Below are 24,241 nucleotides of genomic sequence, written 5' to 3'. Positions count from 1 at the left end.
CAATGTTCATGTCCCTTTAAGAAGCTGTACCACCTTTAATCACGTAAAAATGTGACTCAACCAGGGGTGGACTGGCCTATCTGGCATTCTGGCACTGTCCCGGTGGGCCGCTTAACCAAGTGGGCCACTTGCCCAGCTTGGGCCGTCCCAAACCAAGCCCCCATCTCACATGCGGTTATAGAGACAAGTCCGCGAGCAGCGCACACAACACCCTATCCCTCACCCCACATTTGGCGGGATAGACGAGTCGCAAGCAGCAAACTCCCCTGCCGAGGGCCGACAGTTCATAAAAATGCCAGGGCCAAATTTTGGTCCCAGTCCACCCCTGGACTTAACTAATACGTGTGACAGCCCCATCTAGTGGACAACTTTTGTTTCTGCGCATACCTGTAGTTATCAGCCATTTATCGTTATCGAGGTGAAATCCTCAATATATTGTGATATTGATTTTAGGCCATATCGACCAGCCCTGCCACGTAGTTATGGAAGTATTATTCAACACTCATGATGTTTATCTGTCATTCCTGCACTTTCCTTCCCCTACCACACTCTCCTTGTGCACTTCCTGCTATGCTTGTACTCTATGTTCTACACTGTTACCCCATTTGAGTCTGATTTGTGCTTATTTTTAGCCTCAATCATCTGCCAAATACATAAACTTGTGCTATGTGCTAGAAGTAAAAGAACTTTAGTCTTAAATCTTTGGATTATTTGGACCCATTTCTACGTCTTTTGTCTCCAGTTTCTTTGAAAACAAGGTGTTGGCACCATGCAGGCAGAATGGTGGATGAATGAAATCAATGTTTGTTAGTTTTTTGGAATAATCATTTATTTAAAGAGACAATGGTTTTTACCATTAATCTGTAAATATCCATCGAAATGAATTAAGTGATGCCCAGTTGTTGAAAAATATTGGTGGCTTTATAACATATACCCATAAAAATTGAGTCTTAAGTACATGGCTGTGGGTCTAAGTCTCAGGGCAACGCCATATTGAAGGATATCTTAACAGCAAAAAAGAAAACGTTTTTTTTTTTGTTTTTTTTTTAACTAGCTGAAGGTTGCTAATGTGATTTAAAACCTGCTGGTGTGAAACCAAATTTTGCTGCTGTCATTGTGTATTTTTAGTTATTTGCTTGTTGATACTTGGCAGGCTGCACCAACTAAATCCAAAAGTCACATCTCCTTTAATGCTTGTGTTTTTTATTCTGCAAGACTATCAGATTGTATTCTGAGAGTGAAAATACACCACAGCACAAAGTCTTGACATGACAGCACAAATGACAGTAAGATCAACAGAAAGTCTCACCTTGTGCCTGCACTTAAGCACCACTCCATATGCTCCTGGACAGCAAGAAACATAGTGACAGACACAAAAGGTCATAAACATGTGGTTGAGTTTCAACTTTGCAATTATGGTTGGCTTCCAAAGATGTTTATAAAAAACAACAAAAGTACAGTAGGTGAGACCCAGTGAAGAGGGAGAGGTATACATATTCACCCACACACTCACTTATGTCTATACCTTTGGCAAACACCGTCCCAGAATTCACCCTGCTGCTGCCTTCTGTCACTCCTGAGACAGGCCGTGTACATTTATAAAGACAGGGTTGCATAAATATGTCAGATCTGGATTTTAAGCATTTCACTCTGAGATTCAACCTGCATTTAAACCCTAACCCTAAAAGAAGCAGTGTGCGTTTAAAACAGAATATCACACTACAGAATGGTTTTGTTTCAAAAAAGGGTGGTGAAAGCATCATGGTTTGAAGCTGTTTGCCCATGACAGAAAAAAATATTGACTTTTAAACAAATTTTAAACAAAAAAATGGTTAAGTAGGTTTGGTCTGTGTTCAAATGAACTCATAAAGTGAGTTATTCAATTGAAAAAAAAGAAGAAAAAAATCATTCACATTTTAGAAAAGCCAAGTTAAAATAACGATATTGGTTTTTCTATCGTCAATACCCATGCCGATATGTAGGAGACATGGCCAATTGTACTGCAGATTTTTAGGAGACAAATTTCATGGCCAATATTGAGACATTTTCCACCTCATTTTTATGCTTTTATGCATCAGTTGATGCACAAAAATTCTGAAGCCTAAATCTTAACTGTGTGCACTGCTCAGTGTTAAAGTCAGACACCTAAATAAAGTTAATTTAGAGTATTCATTATGCAGATGTTATTAGTGAACGTATAAATACATTTAGAATGAATTCTGCATCAGCACCACACAACTCGAGGACATACCTGACTTTAAATCGGCTTTTCTAAGGACAAGTATCGGCCGATGCCGTTTTATAAAAAAAACAGTAAATATTGGCCCAATATGAGCCAACCGATATATTGGTCTACCTCTCATTAAGGCATCAGTAAGGATGGAAATATCTTGGAAATGTTGTTAGTTTACCCAGATAAATGGAACAGGTCACAAAGGTTCAAATACTTTACTTATTTTGAATCAATATGTGACTTTTTTCACTTATAAAATTCAGGAAAGGGTAATAAAAATGGCTTCAAGGAGAAATACTTTAAAATGCTTTTCTATGATGTGTAACTGATACATTTTAGCTCATATTTAATTAGGAGTATGTGTTAGAAAATCATTTTAAACTTGAAAAGAAAAATATAACATTTTACCAAAATGAGTTTGCAGCTGCAGGACTGATGTCACTTCATTAAGTAATAAAAAATATAAAGAAAGTGTTAAGGGAAGCATAGCTCATCCCTACCTTAGATCATCATTTTCTGTATGATTTGATCCAATATAACAAGAGTTATGCAAGTAGTGAATATATCTGTTAAGATGGCATGTGATAAGTACATTTAAGTTTTGATCGCTTTGATTTTAACGAGATTGACAAACAAGTTTAGATCAGGAGGGATTGTGTCTGACCCTAATCCACCACCCAAATATGCAGCCTGAATCTGGAGGGATGCATAATCTGAAGAATGAATTCCCTGACACAGAGTGGATAAGGATTTTTTAAAATAAAAATCAGATAAAGTCAGGTATCAGATTATACAGCATATAATCCTTCATAGAGATTACTGACTCAGCTCCTTTAATATTATGTGAGCGAGTGAACGTTGGAACCCTTGCTGTGGCTTTATCCCCATGTTAAGCCTTTTTGGTTTAAATATTAAAATCTAAGTTTAACGTTCAGTAGAAGTTTTAGCAGAGTTAATTTCATGAATCGTTTCAAAAAGAACTGACAGCCTGATGACCTTAGCTGTAAGGGCTTTAGTTAAAAGAATAATAGTTTCAAACAGGAAAATGTGCACTTTAAATTATTTCATTTAACAATAGCTATATGAATGTCTTGCTGTTTTAAGGCAGAAAAGTACCACCCTGAGCTGTGATACAGAAAATAATTCCAGAATGATTTATTTTTAAAAGACCAAGTTCACTTGTTTTTTTCATATTTGCCGTGGTCTCTAGTACAAATGAGCGCCTTGTAAGTTGATCTATGGGAAAACAGTGCTGGCGCTCCTGTTTCAGAAAACTGGCAGATTTTGGAATAGCATTTCCTGGAACACAGATATCTCACCTCTGATTGGCTAATAGCAACGTGACTCTACCACTGACTCGTTTACTCTGCAATGTTGATGTTTTTATCTCTACAAACACACGCCTGAAGGAGTTCTGCCATTTTGTTAAGTTGCTAATGCTCACAGTTAGCTTCCAGTGACCAAGATGTATTCTGCTCTCTTTTGGATAAATCAACAACAGCCTTCACGAGCTAAGATGGGTGAGTCCATGAATGCTAATTTTCAATGTGACATCTGAGCGGCTTTTCTAACAAGAGTTTCCCCCCAGCAGCTAATGCAGGAAATAGGGGTAGAAGACTATTTCCATGTGTAGCCTGCATGTAAAACTCAGTGAATGATTGGCAGTGTTCATTGAACGATTGTGAACTCTTTTGATTTATTTATTTTTTTGTTGATGTGAACTGAACTTGCTCGTATTTTGCCAGATTAATTTCAAAGTGAACGCTCTCATTCTGGCATGCATGAACGGGTTTATGAAAGGCATTCTCTTGCAGCTCGAGCTCCAGATCTCCACAGAGCTAAAGCCTTGGCTAAAACATCCTGTTAACCACAGATTTTATATAAAAAAAAGGCCCTGCAATACGCCTGCCATAGGCAGTGGCGATCAGTGCAGTGTCTGCTCTTCTTCAATTCAATTCTCCTTTATTGTTGTTGAAATTTATAAAACAAAGTTTATTGTACTCCGTGGATGATAAAGAATAAAAAATACTAAAAATGTTTTAAAAGAGGAATGGCAACATTCCTCTAATTCCTCACTCATACACACTCATACCATTAAAATTTATTAAAAACAATCAAAAATGGATAAAAAGTTTGCACAGACATTCCCACTCTAAGATCATTAAAGGCTCACTTCATCAGATTCAGTTCTGGTCTAGGTACAAAGCTGTTGTTCAATCTCGAAGTACGGGCTTTGTCAGCTCTGTAGCGCCGTCCAGATGATAACGCAGGGGTGGGATACATCTCCCGGGATGCACGTTGCTCTGTATAGGCAGCGAGTTCTAAAAATGTCATCCAGTGGTGGCAGCGGCAGTCCAGCTACCTTTTGGGCTGTTTTAATAACTCTTTGGAGACTCTCCCGATCTGCCTGTGTACAGTTGGCGTACTATGATGTGAGACAGTATGTCAGGATGCTCCCAATGCAGCAGTGATAAAAAGCTTTCAAAAGCTTCTATGCCTATGCTGCAGAGGAAGGACGTCATGGTGCGTTCCATTTACCTCAGAAAATATACAGCTGAACTGTGAACTAGCTCATTTTTAAAATGAACTTTCCCAACACTGCTGATCGGATTTAAAAAAATAACAAGTAAATAAGTAAAAGACGGTTTCTCAGTGAACTTGCTCTTTAAGATATAAATGTGCCACACTATTGATTGTTGTATGGTGTCATATTTGTGTTTCAGCGGTCACTGTTGATATAGTGTGATATTTTGTTCTTGTCTCTTCTTTCTTTTGCTGTTCCAACCTGTAAAACTTAACACTTCTTGCCAACTTGAAGGTGGGCGTAATGTGCCCTTTGAGCTGTTAGAGGACATTTAATGCGAAACACAAACAAAAGCTTTGCAGGATTTTAACACTTCTTGAAACAATGCGTTATAAAATGTAGTTTGATTTGATTTACCCTAAAAAAATGAATTAACTGGTGCGTAAGTTGCATTTGTGACAGGAGCATCAAGTCTTAGATAAGATCATGCTAGCTTTTGTTCAGTAGTAAGGGTGAAAAACACCTAGGACGAAAGTTGGAATCACATCTTCATCTAGCATGAAGCTGATGAGGTGAATGTCTTGGCAGCTCATAAACTCCTCCAACCTCCACAATAAAGTTCTGTAATCTCGGACCTTTCTGGGCTCCAAACAGGGAACGGTAGAGCACACAACATCTGACTAATGTTATGATGAAACATTAGCTAAACAAAGATGAAAGCCTCAATTTGTTTCTAAAAGAAAAAGCCAGAGTGACCCAGATCATCATCAGGTGAGCCAGAGGTTAACAACACTAAGTGGAGTGAAAGCTGCAGTTTTAAACCACCCACCTTCTCCCACAATGCCAAGGACTTCAAACTTATTCATCACATCACCAAGAGTGGGGTCTCCTCCACCGGGTGAAATGGGCTGCTCCGGCTTCAATGTGAGGTCTCTGACCAGCGGCTGACAGAGTGAACTGCAGGCTCCGGGAGACACGTGGAAAGCATCCGACTACATCTTCACTCCTCTTCCATCTTAGTCTGTTTTTCTTCAGTACTCTTCAGAAATTTGTAATACTTTTTTAAAAGACTCAGCTTTGTTTATTTGTGGCTCAAGTGCACGTGTTAGTCCTTTTATTCCAAATATTTACGTTGCTCTTGTTCTTCTATCCAAAACTCCACATGAGTGCATCTGGAAGACAAGAAGACGCTTTTAAATACGTTATCAATACAGGTCAGCCTCATCCTTAGATCAGTAAGAAACCAGAAAATGTTTTTCATTTTGGTTACCATATTTCTATTGATTTTTCTCTCATTTTAATTTTAGAATGTTTCAAAAACAAACATTTTAGAGAGAATGTGTAACCAGCCTCGCAGGAGAAGCTCAGTATGCCTTCACTAAAAACGTTTTTAAACAAATGTGTGAACTCCGAAACAAAGTCGAGTTCAGATGTGATCTTCAGTAAACACTCAACAGTTTTCTACACATCCAAACCTCACAACAAAATGTGACAATACCGATAAAACAAGGATTTTTAAAAATGTAGATAATAATAAAACATTTAAAAAAAACTATTTTTTCATGTCGCTTGACCCAACTTTACAAGTTATGTAATTCAGATGGATGGGTGGGTTCTGTGTTCTTCTAAATGAAGCAGTGTTGTTTTAAATGTACATCAGTGTGTGTGTGTGTGTGTGTGTGTGTGTGTGTGTGTGTGTGTGTGTGTGTGTGTTTCATCCTCAACCAGCTAAGTTTAGAACACGTGAAACAGTAGGAAAAATGTTAAAATATACAATTAGTAAACAAAGTATTTCCACATCCTTCAATCACTGAAGTATCAAATTTCACATAATAAAATGAAGTTGTAACAGTGTCTTTGTACATTTACATTTTCATCCATTTACACCAGGGGTGGGGAACCCTGGTCCATCGAGGAACGATATCCAGAATATTTTAGTTCCAACCCTGCTTCAGCACACCTGATTTCAATCAGCAGGTGATTAACAGGCTTCTGCAGAGCCTGATGAGCTGCTGCACAGGCGAATCAACTGAATCAGAAGTGTTGGGGCAAAGACATGTAGGATAGCAGCCCTCAAGGACCAGGGTTCCCCACTCCTGGTTTACACAAAACAAACTAACAGGTGCAACTTTTTCTGGATTGGAATGACTATTTTTCTCCAGTTTTCTCCTGATTTTATTTGCATGACTCCATGTGGGAAACAATAGAAAGACTAACTGACAAATATATGAAGATAGTGAACAAAACAGTGATGAACGTTAAACTACAAAGAAATACCCCACTTTGGATAGCATCTCATGTACATGATACAAACACAGCAAAACCCGATAAAAAGCTGAGAGCTTGTTCTCTGTTCAGATGAGTTTAAGAGAGTGAATTCTGGCTCGAATGACATGTTTGTAGTGAATTTGGTTGTTACTTCAAAATAGTACATGCAGTTCTGACAGTGAACCAGAGATAGAAGTGTGGTGATAAGGAGCTGCATGAGTAGAAAAGCTGTTAGAAAGATTAGATTCATAACTGTCTCCACAAATATCCAATCCACCAAAACCCCAATGATCAAAAAGACTTTTGGTTAACTAGAACATTGCATTCCAGTGGCCAGGTGGTATGAGTGTCCACCCTGGGACTAGGAGATGGAGTTTCTAATCATAGTTAGGTCACACCAAAGACCTTAACCCAATGTCTCCCTGCTCGATGCTCAGCTTTAAGGGTTTGGATTTGGGAGTTAAACCAACAGATAGTTCCCAAGTGCAGCTATGCTGCAGCTCCCCACTCCCCACAGGGATGGGTCAAATGATGAGGACAAAATTCACCACACACCAGTGTGTGTGACAACTGTTGGGACTTTATTCTTTAAGGATCCAGAACATACTATCAAACTCATGCAAAGAATATCCAAAGACAAAAACAGTGAACGCTCTGACCTGACCATGAATTTCACCTCAGTTAAAAAAGGAAAACGAAACTGAAAAAAGCCTCAGAAGAACGACAGAATATATAAATGTGCTGCTACAGCATGCCGTATTTACCTCTTCCATTCACACATTTTAATGTTTATGATCTGATTTCAGAAAATAATGAGTTTCTGTAGGATGATTGGGTTTGAGTTTCCAGCTTTTCCCAATAAACATTCAACAAGTACTTGATCAAACAACAAGCTCAAGCTGCAGAATGAAATGTGAATCTTTCTTTTTTTAGGTCAAAGTGAGTCAAGTCATTCTCTGTGTAATGTGAATCTGCTCAGCATCATAAATGAGTGTGTTGATGTGGGTCTTCACAGTGTGTCATGTGTTTCAGCCATTAAAAGGAGGGAAAAATGGAAACACACAATCAGCTCATGTAGTCAGAACAGATCTAAATCTTTTGTTTGATTTGAGAAGTTCTTCATCTGGATCAAGAGTCTTAGCATCAAAATGTGCTGCAACAGCAGAACATTTGAATATATCAACGATGAATTAACTCTGTTTTCCATGTTTAACCTTGAGTTCCTTTCAACCAGAATTCAACCTTGGGATTACTCTGCTCAGACTTCAGTAGCAGCATGATGCTCATATAGAATATCCAAAAGCTGGCTGTCCAATTATTAAGGGTCTCTTTTGTGAGTGAAGGCTGCAGGACAGGTGTCATCAAGGCTCCTGACTTGTCACACTTGTAAAACACTTGATTTATTCAGCAGTATAAAGAAAAGAAAAAAGCAAACACTTTAATGTGGATTTGGCTCATGTGCTTGTGTGGGCGTTTTCCTATGCAGTGTACACTCCACACTGCTTTCCAAGGGGAAGAAATAAGGTGGATGTGCAGGCCATCCATGGCTAGTCACTTAAGGATATGCTGCAAGAAGCTAGTTCCACACTGTGGGACATACAATATGTGCATGTAATTATGATGTTGCCAAAATTGTCACATTAAGCTTCCTCTTGCAACCAAATAAATGAGGTAATCATCATAACTGTGACCTCCTCAAAGATGCAGGAAACCACGCGGATCAAACGCCTGCTGGTGTCTGAAAGCTGAAAAGACAGGGGATAAGTGAGAGTGTGAAATTATTAACTTGGTGCGTGGATCCGCGTGCACGTGTGTGATGTGCACGCGCGTGAGTATGAAGCGAGAAGGGGGGGGGGGGGGTAGCAGCTAATGCTGGTCTCTGCACCGAACTGCGTCTCTCTCGCCGATGCGTCGCAGAGCGCAGCATCATTCCATCGCTGTCCACGCGTTTCTCAGCCTACACAGCAGCCAGTGCATTCATTATAACACCGTGTTCACCATAGCGTTGCACAACAAGTCTCACTAATACGCGTGGCCCTAAAATATCAATTTGCAGGCTGATTTCAACGCACGCGCACTAATTGTAAAGGATTAGAGAAAGACAAGCCGCTCCAAAATGAAATCAAGCCATCGTTTACCTGCTGCTGCGATGTTCCGTCCGTGTGCTGAGAACGCTCGGTCTGAGAAGCGCAGGGCATCATTTCCATTAAAATGATGATGATTAGGAGGAGGATGAGGGAAGACGAAAAGGCAGCATCATGTGGATCGACCGGGGCAAATCATCAGCTTGGCCTGTGCGTCGTGACACGACCAAACGTCTCATTCAGGCGGGATCCGGTTGGAGGTTAGCCCCGAATCCGCACGCATAGCGCACACGACGGGGAGGTCATTTTGTTCCGTCAACAGTTCTTCAGAGGCTCGGTGTTAGTGAAGCCTCAGCATCAGTCGGTTTGAGCAGCAAAGTCGTCATTCTCTGAGCGACGCAGCGGAGAGCCAATAGAAACACGGACGTCGGCGCGTTCCAGCACTGTGTTCACACCCAGAGCCGAGATAAAATCAAACTTTAGGACGGAAGTGTAGAATTGTAGGATTTTAAAAATATTTTGAATGCTGTTCACCTCCAACCGACCGACAGCTGTCGATGCTGCTGCTGCAAACCTCCTTTCATTATAAATCTCCTCCTGCTCTCACCTCCCCTTCAGGACGGCGTTGTGGAGTCATTTAACTTATAAACATCATTCAATCTGTTTTTCGTGCGCATGTAATCAAGGTTATACGGTCATGCAGTTTGGGGCAATAAAGACTTATAGGCTATTCATTATTTTTCTAAACCTCCAACACAAACAAAAATAAATTCTGTATTCAGAAGAATGAGTTAAAATGTATTTGGCAGATTATCATCCCCTAACTAATTTCGGATTTCCCTAAAAGCTTTAATTGGATTGTAATTTTGTAATGATACTAAATGTCCTCAAAGGGGTATCTTTTAAGAAACAACAAGAAAAAAGAAAGAAAGATCATTCTCGTTCAACAATCAGCAATTTGTTGACATAGTTTGTTGTGTAAATTTTCGCATGATTAGATTACATGAAAATAGAGTTTTTTTCTTCCTTTCCTGTTCACAGTTGTGACAGTTTCCTTGAAAAGTGTCTTCATTCATTGGATAGCACAAACTATAATTGTTTGAATTAAGACTTATTCACAACGTGTGAAATTTTACTCAAATAGAAAAATTCATAGTTAACCTTTAAAAACACATTTTGTGCAAAATCACTGAACTGCCACAAGAGCAACATTCCTGCACTAGCATGAGCGTACGTTTTTCCATTTTGTGGCCACTGGAGGGCGTCCATCTCCCCTTCTTCTCCTTTTTGTGATAAACAATTGTCTTTTATTAAATTAATGCGCTTCATGACCATTTTTCCTGTTCTCCAAATGGCAAAACAGAACTGGAGTGTAGTTTGGCTTGTTGGTCATAGGAGGGCGCCAAATCACCATCTCCCATTCTTTTTTCAATGCTTTATCAGAACTAATGTGTAGATCCAACTTATCACCACGTGAGGGCGTCAAAGCCTTGATTTATGCTTCTCTTCAAATACTTTAAAAGTCAACTTCACAGGAAAAAAATACATTTTTATTTAATATTTCTGATTATAATCGGTCTCTCTGAGTTTTTCATGCAGGTAGAAGCTAACCATTATAATTATATTGATATGTACCATGGTTAGGGTTAGGGTCCCATGGATTTCACATATGATGTCTGGAGCAGCAGTAGCTCAACAGGTTGAATGGGTTGTCCAGTAATCGGAAAGTTGCAGGTTCAATCCCGACTCCGGACAGAGAATTCTGATGTTGTGTCCTTGGGCAAGACGCTTAAACCACCTTGCCTGCTGGCGGTGGTCAGAGAGACCGGTGGCACCTGTGCTCGGCAGCCTCACCTCTGTCAGTGAGCCCCTGGGCAGCTGTGGCTACATTGTAGCTCATCACCATCAGTGTGTGAATGTGTGTGTGAATGGATGAATGATACACTGTAGTGTAAAGCGCTCTGGAGTCCTTACTCTGAAAGGTACTATACAAGTGCATGGGTCTCATTTATCAAACATTGCGTAGAATCCTTACTAAAACCGTACTTTAGCTCAGCAAATAAAATGTACTTATGCCAAGTAGGTTTGTGATCTATCAAACATGGAGTACGCACAGCTGCACGCAATCTCCGCTTCATAAATCAGAAACTATCTAGAAAGGTTCTCAGCTGTATTTTAGTCACACCCCGCCCTCACCATGCCCACTTACTGCCATAAATAGTCAATGCAAAGTGCCTTGAGGATCTCATGCATAAGCCGGCTGTTGCAGCGCTCCGCCAATGATGATGGCGACTGTAGATCAAGGCAGATCAAGGAAGATCAAGGAAGTGCAATTTCACAGAAGCAGAAATTGAGGTACTTGTGGGCGAGGTGGAGAAATGAAAGGAAGTGCTTTTGCAAAACAAATAAGAGAAAATCCACGGAGTGGCACAGCGTTGCTGAAGCTGTCAATGTTGTGAATTCTTCAGAGAGATCTGTGGCGGACATAGGCGTCATTTTAGCCGGGGACAAGTCCCCGGCAAAATTTGTGATTGGCAGCTGTGTCCCCCCCACTTTCAAAAAAGCCTGCCTTTATTGTCCCCAGCAATTCTGAAAACAAACTGACGCCCTTGGTGGCGGACATAAAAAATGGTCTGATCAGGATTTGATCTCCAGACTACCAGGTGAAAATCATGCACGCTAACCAGTCTCCCAAACAGGAATCTCCCTTGTCCAAGTAGCCAGGGTGCATCATCAATTGGGTCACAGTGACAGGACACACACTGTCACAGACGCATGAAATTCTGTCTTAATCTGTCCCCCTGCTGATATTCTGCATTCCGTATTCTGCGCTTCAGGTTGTGTGTGCGCGTGCGTGTGTGCGCGCGCGTGTGTGTGTGTGTGTGTGTGGGGGGGGGGGTCTTGTTCAGTGTGAAAACGAAGTGGTACAAGTGATAATGCTGCAGGATTTCATAATGTTATCCTTCTCAGCAGCAGCACTGCAGGTGCTCTCCATGTCTAAAATATGCATAAGCAAGATCCTTAGTCAACTTAAAGCTGCGCACATTTTTCCACTAAGTTTTTTTTTCATAAATCCCAAAGTTTGTGTGGAAAGTTGCTTACTCAGTTTTCCGACCCCGTTTTGTGCATAAGCAAGCTTTATAAATGAGTCTCCTGGTCATTTATAATTTATCTGTGAATTCTAGACACATTTACAGTAGATGACAAGAAAACACTTATTTGACGTCATGGAACCAGACACGAAGAATAGGAGAAAAAAATTACTAAGTTTAGTAAGCTTCAAAGAGATTGCATGTTACTGTTTACTGTCCAGTATGGGATCCAGACTTGAGAGACTACACTGATGTTGTGACATACTAATAACCTAAACTGTATAGTCCAATCTGGGTGAAAAAATGGCAGTACCCCTATCTTAATATTTTGTTGCACAATCTTTTTATCACTCCAATCAGATAATTCCTGTAACTGTAAATGAGTCTTCTGCACCTATCAGCAGGTATTTTGGCCCATTCATCATGAGCAAACTGCTCCAGTTGTGTCAGGTTTGAATGGCGCCTTTTCAAGAATTCATGTTTCAGCGTCTTCCAAAGATGCTCAAGGTCAAGGTCACATTTATTTCTAAAGCACACTTATTATTGCTTCCGCAACCCAAAGTGCTGTACAACACAGAAGATAAAATCGCAAACAAGTATAACTAAAAACCATAAAACCATAAAAATCAGCAAGTTAGGATAAAAACAGCATTACACCACACAATTATAAAATCAATAAAAATGAGAAAGAATGACAATGGCAAAATAAAATCTTCCTACATAAAAGCCAGGTTGAATAAATGAGCTTTAAGCAAGGACTTAAAAACATCCAGACTTTGTGAGGGCCTAATCTGCAGAGGAAGACTGTTGCAGAGTGTAGGACCGGCCACAGAAAAAGCCCCATCTTCTCTCGTCTATAGGCGAGCCTTTGGAACTGATAATAAAAACTGTGAGCCCGACCGCAAATTCCTGGTAGGATTGTAGGGTGACAATAAATCATGTATATAAGGAGGGGCCAGACCATAAAGTGATTTATAAACAAAAAGCAACAATTTAAATTGAATTCTGTAATGCACTGGCAGCCAGTGAAGGGAAGCAAGCACTGGAGAGATGTGATCATGCTTCCTTGTACCTGTTAAAAGGCGGGCTGCTGCATTTTAAACAAGTTGCAAGCGGTTTAAGGATGAATGCCCTAATCCATAGTACAGGGAATTGCAGTAATCTAGTCGACAGGAGACAAAGAGATGAATAACATGTTCAAAGACAGTTTCCGGCAAACAGCACTTAACCTTTGCAAGTTGCCTCAAGTGATAAAAACCAGACTGGACCACTGCACTTATCCGTCTGTCCAATTTAAACGAACCATCCATAAAAAAAACAGGTTTTTCACATAAGGCTTTACAAAATCCAAAAGGGAACCAAGTAGGCTCACCGCACCCTTCAACAGGTCTCCACCGCCAAAAACTAAAATCTCTTTCTTCGGGTCATTCAATTTCATAAAATTAATTGACATCCATTGCTTCAAATCAGCTAAGCAGGCCATTAAATAAATAGGATTGAGGTTAAGGCTCAGAAGGCCACTTTATAATAGTCCAATGTTTTCCTCTTTACCATTCTTGGGTGTTGTTAGCTGTGTGTTTTGGGTCTTTGTCCTGCTGCAAGACCCATGACATGTGATCAAGCTTTCTGACACTGGCCAGTATATTTCTCTCTAGAATCCCTCGATAGTCTTGAGATTTTGTTGTACCCTGCACAGATTCAAGACACCATGTGATGCAGCAAAGCAGCCCCAGAACATAACACAGCCTCCTCCATGTTTCACAGTAGGGACAGTGTTCTTTTCTTGATATGCTTCATTTTTTCATCTGTGAACATAGAGCAGATGTGCTTTTGCAAAAAGTTCCATTGTTGTCTCATCTGTCTATAGGACATTCTCCCAGAAGCTTTGTGACTTGTCAGCATGTAGTTTGCCAAATTACAGTCTGGCTTTTTCATAATTTGTTTTCAACAATGCTGTCCCCCACTCAAACAACGACAGATGGTGCGATCTGACACTGATGTTTCTTGAGCTTAAAACTCACCTTGAATCTCTTTAGAAGATTTTCTGGGCTCTTCTGTTACCATTCAGATTATCCGTCTCTTATTTGTCATCAATTTTCCTGTTTTCCAGGGAGGTTGCCTAAAGTCCCATCCATCCATCCATGCATCCATCCATTTTCAGATGCTTATCCGGGTCGCGGGGGCAGTAGCCTAAGGCGAGGCCCAGACTTCCCTCTTCCCAGCCACCTGGGCCTAGCCTGGCAAGCCAAACTAAAAAGCAAGAATTTGGTCTAGTTCACTAGGCTAACCTGGGCCAGCTCCTCCGGGGGAATCCCAAGGCGTTCCCTGGCCAGGTGAGAGACATTATCCCTCCACCGTGTCCTGGGTTTACCTTTAGGTCTCCTCCCGGTTGGACGCATCCGAAAAACCTCACCAGGGAGGCGTCCAGGAGGCATCCTGACCAGATGCCCGAGCCACCTCAACTGGCTCCTCTCGATGTGGAGGAGCAGCGGGTCTACTCCGAGCATCTCCCGAATGACCGAGCTTCTCACCCTATCTCTAAGGGAGAGCCTAGCCACTCTTTGGAGAAAACTCATTTTGGCCGCTTGTATCCACGATCTCGTTCTTTCGGTCACTACCCAAAGATCATGACCATAGGTGAGGGCAGGAACGTAGATCGACCGGTAAATCGAGAGCTTCACCTTCTGACTCAGCTCTCTCTTCACCACGACAGACCGGTACAACGCCCGCATCACTGCAGATGCAGCATCAATCCACCTATCGATCTCACGCTCCAGTTTTCCCTCACTCGTGAACGAGACCCCGAGATACTTAAACTCCTCCACTTGGGGCAGGACCTCATCCCTGACCCGGAGAAGGCATTCTACCCTTTTCCGGATCAAGACCATGGTCTCAGATTTAGAGGAGCTGATTCTCATCCCAGCTGCTTCACACTCGGCTGCGAACCGCTCCAGTGAGAGCTGAAGATCACATTCTGATGAAGCCAACAGGACCACATCATCTGCAAAAAGCAGAGATCTGATCCTCAGGCCACCAAAACGAATGCCCTCCACACCTTGGCTGCGCCTAGAAATCTTGTCCATAAAGTTATGAACAGAATCTGTGACAAAGGGCAGCCTTGACGGAGTCCAACTCTCACTGGGAACGAGCCCAACTTACTGCCGGCAGTGCGGATCAAGCTCTGACACCGGTCAAACAGGGACCTAACAGCCCGTGTCAGAGGGCCTGGTACCCCATACTACTGGAGTACCTCCCACAGGGCCCCCCGAGGGATGTGGTCAAACGCCTTCTCCAAATCCACAAAAAAAATGTTGACTGGTTAGGCAAATTCCCACGCACCCTCCAGGATCCCCCTATGGATATAGAGCTGGTCCAGTGTTCCACGGCCAGGACGAAAACCACATTGCTCCTCCTGAATCTGAGGTTCAACAATCCGATGGACCTTCCTCTCCAGAACCCCTGAATAGACCTTACCGGGAAGGCTCAGGAGTGTGATCCCCCTGTAGTTGGAACACACCCTGTGGTCCCCCTTTTTAAATAAGGGGACCTCCACCCCGGTTTGCCAGTCCAGTGGGGCTGCCCCCGATGTCCACGCGATATTGCAGAGCCGCATCAGCCAACACAGCCCCACAGCATCCAGAGCCTTAAGGAACTCCGGGCGAATCTCATCCACCCCTGGGGCCTTGCCACAGAGGAGCTTTATAACCACCTCAGTGACCTCAGCACCAGAGATTTGAGAGGCCAACCCCAAGTCCCCAGACTCTGTTTCCTCACTGGAAGAGGTGTCGGTGGGATTGAGGAGGTCTTCGAAGTATTCTGCCACCGATCCACAACGTCCTGAGTAGAGGTCAGCTAGCCTAGTGAACTAGACCAAATTCTTGCTTTGCAAAGTTTGGTCTAGGAATGCTCCACTGGAACCTCTGCAGCCCCTAACAGCATTCTGGCTGGCCAATCACAGCTCTCTAGAGGGGGTTCAAACACATAAAGAGCTGTGATTGGTCCATAATGGTGGGCCAATCATAGTGCTCTATCTGCTTAGTGAACAAATCACAGAGCTTTATCTGCTTTGTGGGCCAATCAGGGCACTCTATATGCATGGTGGGTGGGACGATGCAACAGAGTGAAACAAGATTGCGACAGCTCATTTGAAATGGCTTTTACATCAATTTTGGACTATTAGAACTTGGGCTCCATTAGAATCAGGAGCAGATAGATGTATTTAAGTGCTTTTTTAGAAAAAAATTATGTGTTTTCTCCTTCTTCAACTGCGGACCGCCTCATTTACCGATAGCTGTTGTGGTAAGTATGTCACATTCATTGCCCAGTAGCATGCGGAGATCATTTGAAAGACAATGGTAGAGCCCGCCCCACAACCGAGAACCATCAATGGAGCATTGCCAGACTAAATAATACATTTATTTAGTCTGGCTTGCCAGGCTAGAGGTCAGCAGCACACCGTCCCCACTATAGATAGTGTTGGTAGCGCACTGCTTTCCCTCCCTGAGGCACCGGATGGTGGACCAGAATCTCCTCGAAGCCGTACGGAAGTCTTGCTCCATGGTCTCACCGAACTCCTCCCATGCCCGGGTTTTTGCCTTGGCGACCACCCGAGCCACGTTCCGCTTGGACTGCAGGTACCCGTCAGTTGCCTCTGGAGTCCCACAGGCCAAAAAGACCTGATAGGACTCTTTCTTCAGGTGGACAGCATCCCTTACCGCCGGTGTCCACCAGCAGGTTCGGGGGTTGCCACCACAACAGGCACAGACGATCCTGCGACCACAGCTCCGGTCGTCCACCTCAACAATGGAGGCACGGAACAGGGTCCATTCAGACTCAATGTCCCCCGCCTCCCCCGGAACATTTTGGAAGTTCTGTCGGAGGTGGGAATTGAAGCTCCTTCTGACAGGAGACTCTGCCAGACGTTCCCAGCAGACCCTCGCGATACATTTGGGCCTGCCTGGCATCCTCCCCCACCATCTGAGCCAACTCACCACCAGGTAGTGGTCAGATGACAGCTCCGCCCATCTCTTCACCCGAGTGTCCAAGACATGCGGCCGCAGGTCGGACGAAACAACAACAAAGTCAATCATCGAGCTGCGGCCTAAGGTATCCTGGTGCCAAGAGCACATATGGACACCTTTATGTCTGAACATGGTGTTCATTAAGGACAATCCATGACTGGCACAGAAGTCCAATAACAAAACACCACTTGAATACAGATCGGGGGGCCGCTCCTCCCAACTACACCTCTCCAGGTCTCACTATCGTTGCCCACGTGAGCGTTAAAGTCCCCCAGCAGAATGAGGGAGTCACCGGAAGGAGCGCTTTCCAGCACCCCCTCCAAGGTCTTCAAAAAGGGTGGGTAGTCTGAACTGTAGTTTGACGCATAAGCACAGACCACAGTCAGAACCCGTCCACCCACACGTAGGCGGAGGGAGGCTTCCCTCTCATTCACTGGAGTAAACCCCAAGGTACAGGCACCAAGATGGGGAGCAACTAGTATGCCCACCCCTGCTTGGTGCCTCTCAGTGGGAGCAACTCCAGAGTGGTAGAAAGTCCAACCCGTTTCAAGGAAACTGGTTCCAGAGCCAGAGCCATGCGTTGAGGTGAGTCCGACTACATCTAGTCGGAACCTCTCAACCTCACACACCAACTCAAGCTCCTTCCTCACCAGAGAGGTGACATTCCATGTGCCAAGAGCCAGCTTCTGTAGCCGAGGATCAGACCGGCTGGGTCCCCACCCTCGACTACCACCCGTCACACACTGCACCCGACCCCTTTGGCCCCTCCCACGAGTGGTGAGCCCATGGGAAGGGGGACCCATGTTTCCTCTTCGTGCCCCACCTCCAGGCCTGGCTCCAGAGGGGGCCATGGTGACCCACGTCCGGGCGAGGGAACACGGTTTCCATTTATATAATTCATCATAAGAGGTCTTCGGGCTGCTCTTTGTCTGATCCCTCACCTTGGACCTGTTTGCCATGGGTGACCCTTCCAGAGGCAGAAAGCCTCAGACAACTTAGCTCCTAGGATCATTGAGACACTCAAACTCCTCCACCACGGCAAGGTGGCAGCCCAGGGATCTGAAATTTCTGAATAATATGTGCAATTGTACACTGGCGGAACAAATCAGAACCGGGCCAGGGGTGGAGGATTCTAAGGTATCCTGCCACCATTAGTCACGTATCCGGTCCATGATAGTGTATTTACTAATAAGTTTACATTGTTTTAATGTATTTCAGAGACTTTTAACACAGACAAATGTATCCCTCATTCCTACCTATTGATCATCGGCACCTCAAAACCCACGTTCCTCGTCTTTTCCGTCCACGAAAAAAACAAACGCTAGCTGCATATCTTTGTACTCTTTTAGTCACAGGTGAATAAACATTCATATTTTTATAATTTTCCTGCAACGCTTTCTTCGATCTATTCTGTGTTTGCCACTAAATATCTTTTAATTTTGTTAAACTGCAATGTTAGGTCATGTTATTTCCAGTCTTAGGGGTACCATCATTTCTGTCCAAGCCTTTTCCATGAGTTAATTTTTGTTGTTGTTGAAAAGGAACGTTTGAATTGGTAAATTTTTATTTATTATTACTTCTGTTTGATTCAAGTTATTTCTGTGACCATTGTGGGGTGTTCTTTTATTGAATAAGAGTACCAGTTGTGCCAGCACACACACGCAGCACTCTCTGGGTGTGTGTGCGTACATGATTCTTAACAGTCTTTTATTCTCCATTAGCAGCAGAGCAGCGACTTTGAATGGAAATTATTATTATAATTGTTTCATCTCTTGACCTCCTCTCATACCTGCAGTGGTCATCTCCATCATTCCGATTTCATGCGTCCAAATCTTTGAGCTCCAATTCCACAAAACCCATAAATGAAATAATTAATTTCCACGTGACCCTCCGTTTATAACAGAACCCCAGCATGTCACAATTTTTACTCTACTGAGGGAGAGGACTGATGAATAATTCTCCGCTGTTCTTCTCTGAGCTGAGGAAAACGTGAATTACAGCACTGCGCCGTGGACATGCGCGGAGCTGCAGCGAACATGGCGGCCTGCGTCTGAAAGTGGGGAGTCTCATCAAAACACGCCACTCAGACGGTCGGTACCCCTCCTGTCTCGTTTTTATGCTCACGTGCCACAAATGACTGCTTTCTGACTTGTTCACCTATCCGAGACTGAACTCGGTTCGCTTTCCTCCAGCAGGCTGCTAGCAGAGCGTGTGTACGCTGTTTTCTGTGCAGGCTGGGCGCTTATAGCAGCGATACTCAACTCTGAACATTTTCTCTGCTTTTGTTTGTTTTCTGTGTTCCCGCAGAGCGCTGCTCTGGTTAAAGTATAATATTTCACGTTTAGTGTTTCCCTGCAGCTTTAGGCCGTGGTAACGTTTACCCGGTGTAGCGAGGACCGTCCCGCCCACTAAATGTGCATGCTACAACCCAAATAAAAATGCGTCACTGTTTTCCTTACGTTTAATGATATGCTGTCCTTTAGCAGCTCTCCACCTAAAACTCAAACACACTGTCGCTACTCCAGCTTGTTCAGTATGCCCATGTGTAAATCCTCCCGAGTTTTACGCTTTTATTCAGTGTAAAAATGATTACATTTGTTAGAATGATTCACATTTATAATACCTTCTCAATTGTTGGATACCCAGCCCTTGCAGGTGTTCACTCACTGACCTTCATGTAAGAGGGAAACATCAGCACTGTCCCAGAATGAATTCTGTTTCACCCCAAATGCAAAAAAACTCCCAACTAAAATCGTTTTTAAAGGTGCAATATGTAAGAACAAAGTGAGTATTTTACAGTGAGAAAACCCCAAAAGTTGAATGTTTCTGTCATTTTGGAAGGAAGGTTATTCAGACACATATTTCATATCCAGCTGGCTGGGATTAACACTTTTTTTCTTTTCAAAACAAAGGAAGGAGTGTCGTAACTACTGTTACCCCAACTACTGTGGGGTTGCCGTGTCTTCTGCGAGCTAATACCGCAGCGCCGACAGTTGTAATTTGACAATGGCCAGCAAAAAGCTCTAAGTTTATTCCTTTCTACATAATGCACCTTTGAAGTCAAATTTCTATCTTATCTATCTACAGGGTTCCCCCCAGCGCTTTATAAGCCTGGCGGGTGGCCAGGCTTTGCTTGCGTCAAGCCCCGCCCCCACCCCACCGCGTCCGCTGACACGACTGGCCGCCAGGCTTAACTCATTTTCTGGTGTAAACCCTCTATCTATCTATCTATCTATCTATCTATCTATCTATCTATCTATCTATCTATCTATCTATCTATCTATCTATCTGTCTGTCTGTCTGTCTGTCTGTCTGTCTGTCTGTCTGTCTGTCTGTCTGTCTGTCTGTCTGTCTGTCTGTCTGTCTGTACATTTAACATCTTGGAAATTAGTATAATCATTAGCATTTTTATAAATCCATTTTCATGATGGTCGCATGGTGGTGCAGCTGGTAGCACTGCCAGGTCATTGGTTCCATTCCCAGCTGTGTCCTTCCTGCGTTGCATGCATGGATTTTCTTTGGGTACTCTGTTTCCACCCTCAACAACATGCATGTCGGGTTAAATTAAACTGGAGTAGAAATACCTTTTTTGGTTGACTGGACACTTAATTATCCCTATGTGAGTGTGTGCATGGTTGTTTCTATGCATCCCTATGGACTGACGACTGTGTGTCCCCCTGCCTCTCGCGCAAGGACTGCTGCTGAAAGATACACCAGCTTCCTGCAACTTTAGTGAGGATGAAGCTGATCAGAGGATGGAGGGATATGTTTTGTGACTGTTGGTAGAGTCACAGATTCTGATTTCACATTCTCTGATCTATCAGAGATTTTGGCCAATATTGGATTTGTCTTCTAGAACTTAATCACACAGAACATTTTTGGGAAAAACTGCATTAATTTGGAATTAAATACTTCTACAAAACATAAACACAAGATGAGTTTATGGATCAAATAGAAACAAAACAAGAAACTCTTGAATTTTGATTTCAGATTGGCTGATCACTGACTAAGCTGATTGTTCTTGTTATTGGGGTGGAACATTAAAACACCAATAGTTGTGTGTTTCATTCCTCGAACTTGAAGTGATTTAGGCCCTGTCCACCCATAGCCAGGGATCTACCAAAACGTAGATATTTTTCTACGTTTTGGCCTGCCATCCACACGAAAACGGAGTTTTTTTCACACAAAAAAAGATCTTTTTAAAAACTGCGGCCAAAGTGAAGAAATGCGTTTTCTCCGTTTTGAGTGTCTGCGTGTGGACAGACAAAACCGGAGTTTTAAGGTCCACAACGTCACTTTCCGCGACAAAAAAATGCTGACATCACGTGTGCGACCTGTGTTTACACTAGCCGTCAGCATGGATGCCCTCAGAGCTGCGCTCGCTTTATCAATTGTCCAAGCGCTTTTTGCTTGTTTGTTTTTGCAAGTGGAATTACTGCTCCTTGCGGAAGACCACAGATGAAGGACGAGGTTAAGAACGAGGGAAGTACTGCCGCCTACAGGTCTGGCATGTCCTTTACAACATATTTATCTGGGTGTGGATGCAAGTTTTTGGAGGGGCAGATATTCGTTTTTAAAAATTCCTGGCTACTAGGCCTTAGTTTTATGTCATCTTTTCTAAAAGCGTTCCCTTGCATATTGTTCTGGAGACCGATCCTGGGTCATTTTTCGGGTTTTCATGTTTTGTGAACTTTACATCAATCCTGGATCAGTGGTGGAAATGGAGGTAGTAAACATTTAAGTGCTTCCTGGTCTGTTGAGCAGTTTTTGTCTGACCCTCCTAAATGAGGCAGACGGACCAATGCAAACACAGAGGCTTTCTGCAGGAGAGCTGGAATCCTTTTCATGTTGGCCTGCAGACATCACACTTCCACACATCTTAATGGCTTTTATGGCAGCCTGGAATCTTTATGGCTTCTTCTGACTCTCTGGGATTCATTGCAGAGGGTCTTCAGAGGGAGGGCAAAGGAGGCATGCGCTGCGTACTGGGGAGATTTTAACACTCACATATATGGACAAAATTTGGAATATTTCCTATCAGAAACTTTGCATTTTTTTGCAGTAATCAGGATTATGCTGACACTTTCTACAAACCTAATTTGAATCGTCATGGACCTTGTGGTAAAAACCTTTAAAATATAAATATTCCAGTTGATTAATAGTAAACAGTTGCTAACTCAGTCAGGAGAAAATAAACAAAGGTAAAATTTAAAGTGAAAAAGCATCAGATGGTAAATACAAAAGTAAAATAAGGTTATTTATTATGCTGAAAGCAAAAGAAATGCAGCAAAAATTAAATGTGAATTAGATTATACTAAATAATTTTAATTGTGCAAATAAGTGTGGGGTAAAGAAAAGAGACGTTTATAGAAGTGAGAGCAGACCTGAGTTTTTTTGAGTTTCTTCCAGATTTGGTGCATGTAAAATGTAGAGTTGTCCTTGCGTGTCAAGTTTGATTCAAGTAGAATTATAAACCTAGAGAGAAAGTTGAGAGACGTTTAACCTTAAATGATAAAACTAGGAATAATTTCTTTCTGAACGCTTATATACCTTTTTATTCTGATATCTTCTTTTTCTGTTAAAGATCTAAAATGTATCTAGTAATTGAAACAGGAAATTTTTTCTCACAAAATCTGTAACACGTCATCAAATCAACTTCCTCGAACCAACAAAATATGAAATATTTCATTCAGTGAACTTGTAATAAAGATTTTTTGTTTTTATCTTATTGCAGTGTCTCCTTAGGCTTTTGCTTCTCTGATGATCATCATGGGCCGAACACCACAGAGAGGTAAGCCTGCACTTTTCTGTTTCTGTGGCTGTCCCATCATTCATGCTTTAGAAGAACTGATAGAATATAACACTAGTTTAATCCCAAAGATCAGTCCTGATTCAACCATTATTAGAGCCCTTTGTAGTTGAATGCTTTGTTAAAATTTTCTATTAAATATTACAAATGTGGATTTTGTGCCTTCAGTCGCAGCATTAAAGGTCTGTGTATCAAAAGCTCCTAAAATCCGATGATTGGTTAAAATCCTCATTTTGATTTTAGATCAAAAAGACGAGAAGAAGGGGAGACGGAGCAGCATCCCAGCAGGCTCTGCCCTCGACAAATCTAATGGTTAGTAGTTCACATCCCTGCCATGTCTATTGCTCTTAACTCAGCTCTTAACTCTAGTGTAAAGCTTGCAGTCACTAAATCGGTTTTGGCAAATATACCTCTCCTCTTCTTTACCACCTTATCAGGGTAATGGGGTTTTGGTGTCCCAATGATCCTTGAAGCTAAGTGGTCAGGGGAATAATGCTCCTGGTAGGGTCACCTGTGGCAAATGGGTCCTGGGAAAAGGGTCAAACAACAAGCAGCCCAATGACCTTTAAATGATGATCAAATTAAGTGGAAACAGTGTTTCCTTGCCCAGACGTGGGTCACTGGGGCCCCCCTCTGGAGCTAGGCCTGGAGATGGGGCACTTTGGGGCCTTGTGGACGGAGTTTTACCCAGCGGGGCACAGGGGTTCCCCTTCCCATAAGCTCACCCCTTGTGGGAGGGAACAAAGAGGTTGGGTACAGTGTGAGCTGGGCGTTGGTCAGAGGCGAGGACCATGGCGGTCTGATGCTTAGTATGAGAAGCTTTCAGGACATGGAGGGTTACCATAGTTTTTGGTGGGGGAAGAGCCTGAGGTTGAGAATTTCAGGCTAGATATGGTTGGACTCTAGCCTGGCAAGCCAGCAAATTCATTTATTAAAAAATAAAATAAAATTCTGAAAAAGAAATTCAATTTGTAAACTTTTTTTATGCAGAAAATTCTATAAATGTAATGCTTAATTTTAATGCCTTGTATTTGTGATTTTTAATTATCTATAATTTATGTCACACCAGGCAGTTTTTTCAGTTTTTTTTACATCGTTTGCTGTTTTTCAATGTTTTTGTTTATAGAACCGTTCAGTTGGGAGGAATATCTGAGAGAGACCTCATCCACTGCAGCTTCACCTAGTTGCTTCAAACAGGTAGTTTACCTGA

The 24,241-nt window shown here is 42.6% G+C and overlaps 2 protein-coding genes across 12 annotated transcripts in view; one reads left to right on the top strand and one right to left on the bottom strand.

Moving 5' to 3' along the window:
• Positions 1–9,624, bottom strand: part of cdkl5 (cyclin dependent kinase like 5) — a 44,184-nt gene extending 34,560 nt beyond the window's left edge. For 4 of the 9 annotated variants that reach the window (XR_011521506.1, XM_015953499.3, XM_015953501.3 and 1 more), the window contains exons 1-3: positions 9,164–9,598; positions 5,587–5,929; positions 1,310–1,344 (exon numbers count right to left, since the gene is read on the bottom strand). Coding sequence is in view for 7 of the 9 variants with exons in the window: in XM_015953499.3 (XP_015808985.3) it covers positions 1,310–1,344; positions 5,587–5,623 (72 nt within the window). In the remaining 2 variants the exon portion in view is untranslated. Of the gene's footprint in view, positions 1–1,309; positions 1,345–5,586; positions 5,930–9,163 lie in introns of all 9 variants that reach the window. The other 5 variants (XM_015953502.3, XM_054732358.2, XM_015953500.3 and 2 more) reach the window with 4 other exon arrangements.
• Positions 9,625–19,182: 9,558 nt separating this feature from the next.
• Positions 19,183–24,241, top strand: part of scml2 (Scm polycomb group protein like 2) — a 34,698-nt gene continuing 29,639 nt past the window's right edge. For all 3 annotated transcript variants that reach the window (XM_015953498.3, XM_015953497.3, XM_015953496.3), the window contains exons 1-4: positions 19,183–19,312; positions 22,957–23,013; positions 23,275–23,343; positions 24,158–24,228. In XM_015953498.3, coding sequence (XP_015808984.1) covers positions 22,983–23,013; positions 23,275–23,343; positions 24,158–24,228 — 171 coding nt within the window. In that variant the 5' untranslated portion in view covers positions 19,183–19,312; positions 22,957–22,982. The remainder of the gene's footprint in view (positions 19,313–22,956; positions 23,014–23,274; positions 23,344–24,157; positions 24,229–24,241) is intronic.

Source organism: Nothobranchius furzeri, chromosome 9 (genome assembly GCF_043380555.1).
Source record: "Nothobranchius furzeri strain GRZ-AD chromosome 9, NfurGRZ-RIMD1, whole genome shotgun sequence".
NCBI classification, from domain to species: domain Eukaryota; kingdom Metazoa; phylum Chordata; class Actinopteri; order Cyprinodontiformes; family Nothobranchiidae; genus Nothobranchius; species Nothobranchius furzeri.
This window is presented reverse-complemented; position numbering and strand designations above follow the sequence as displayed.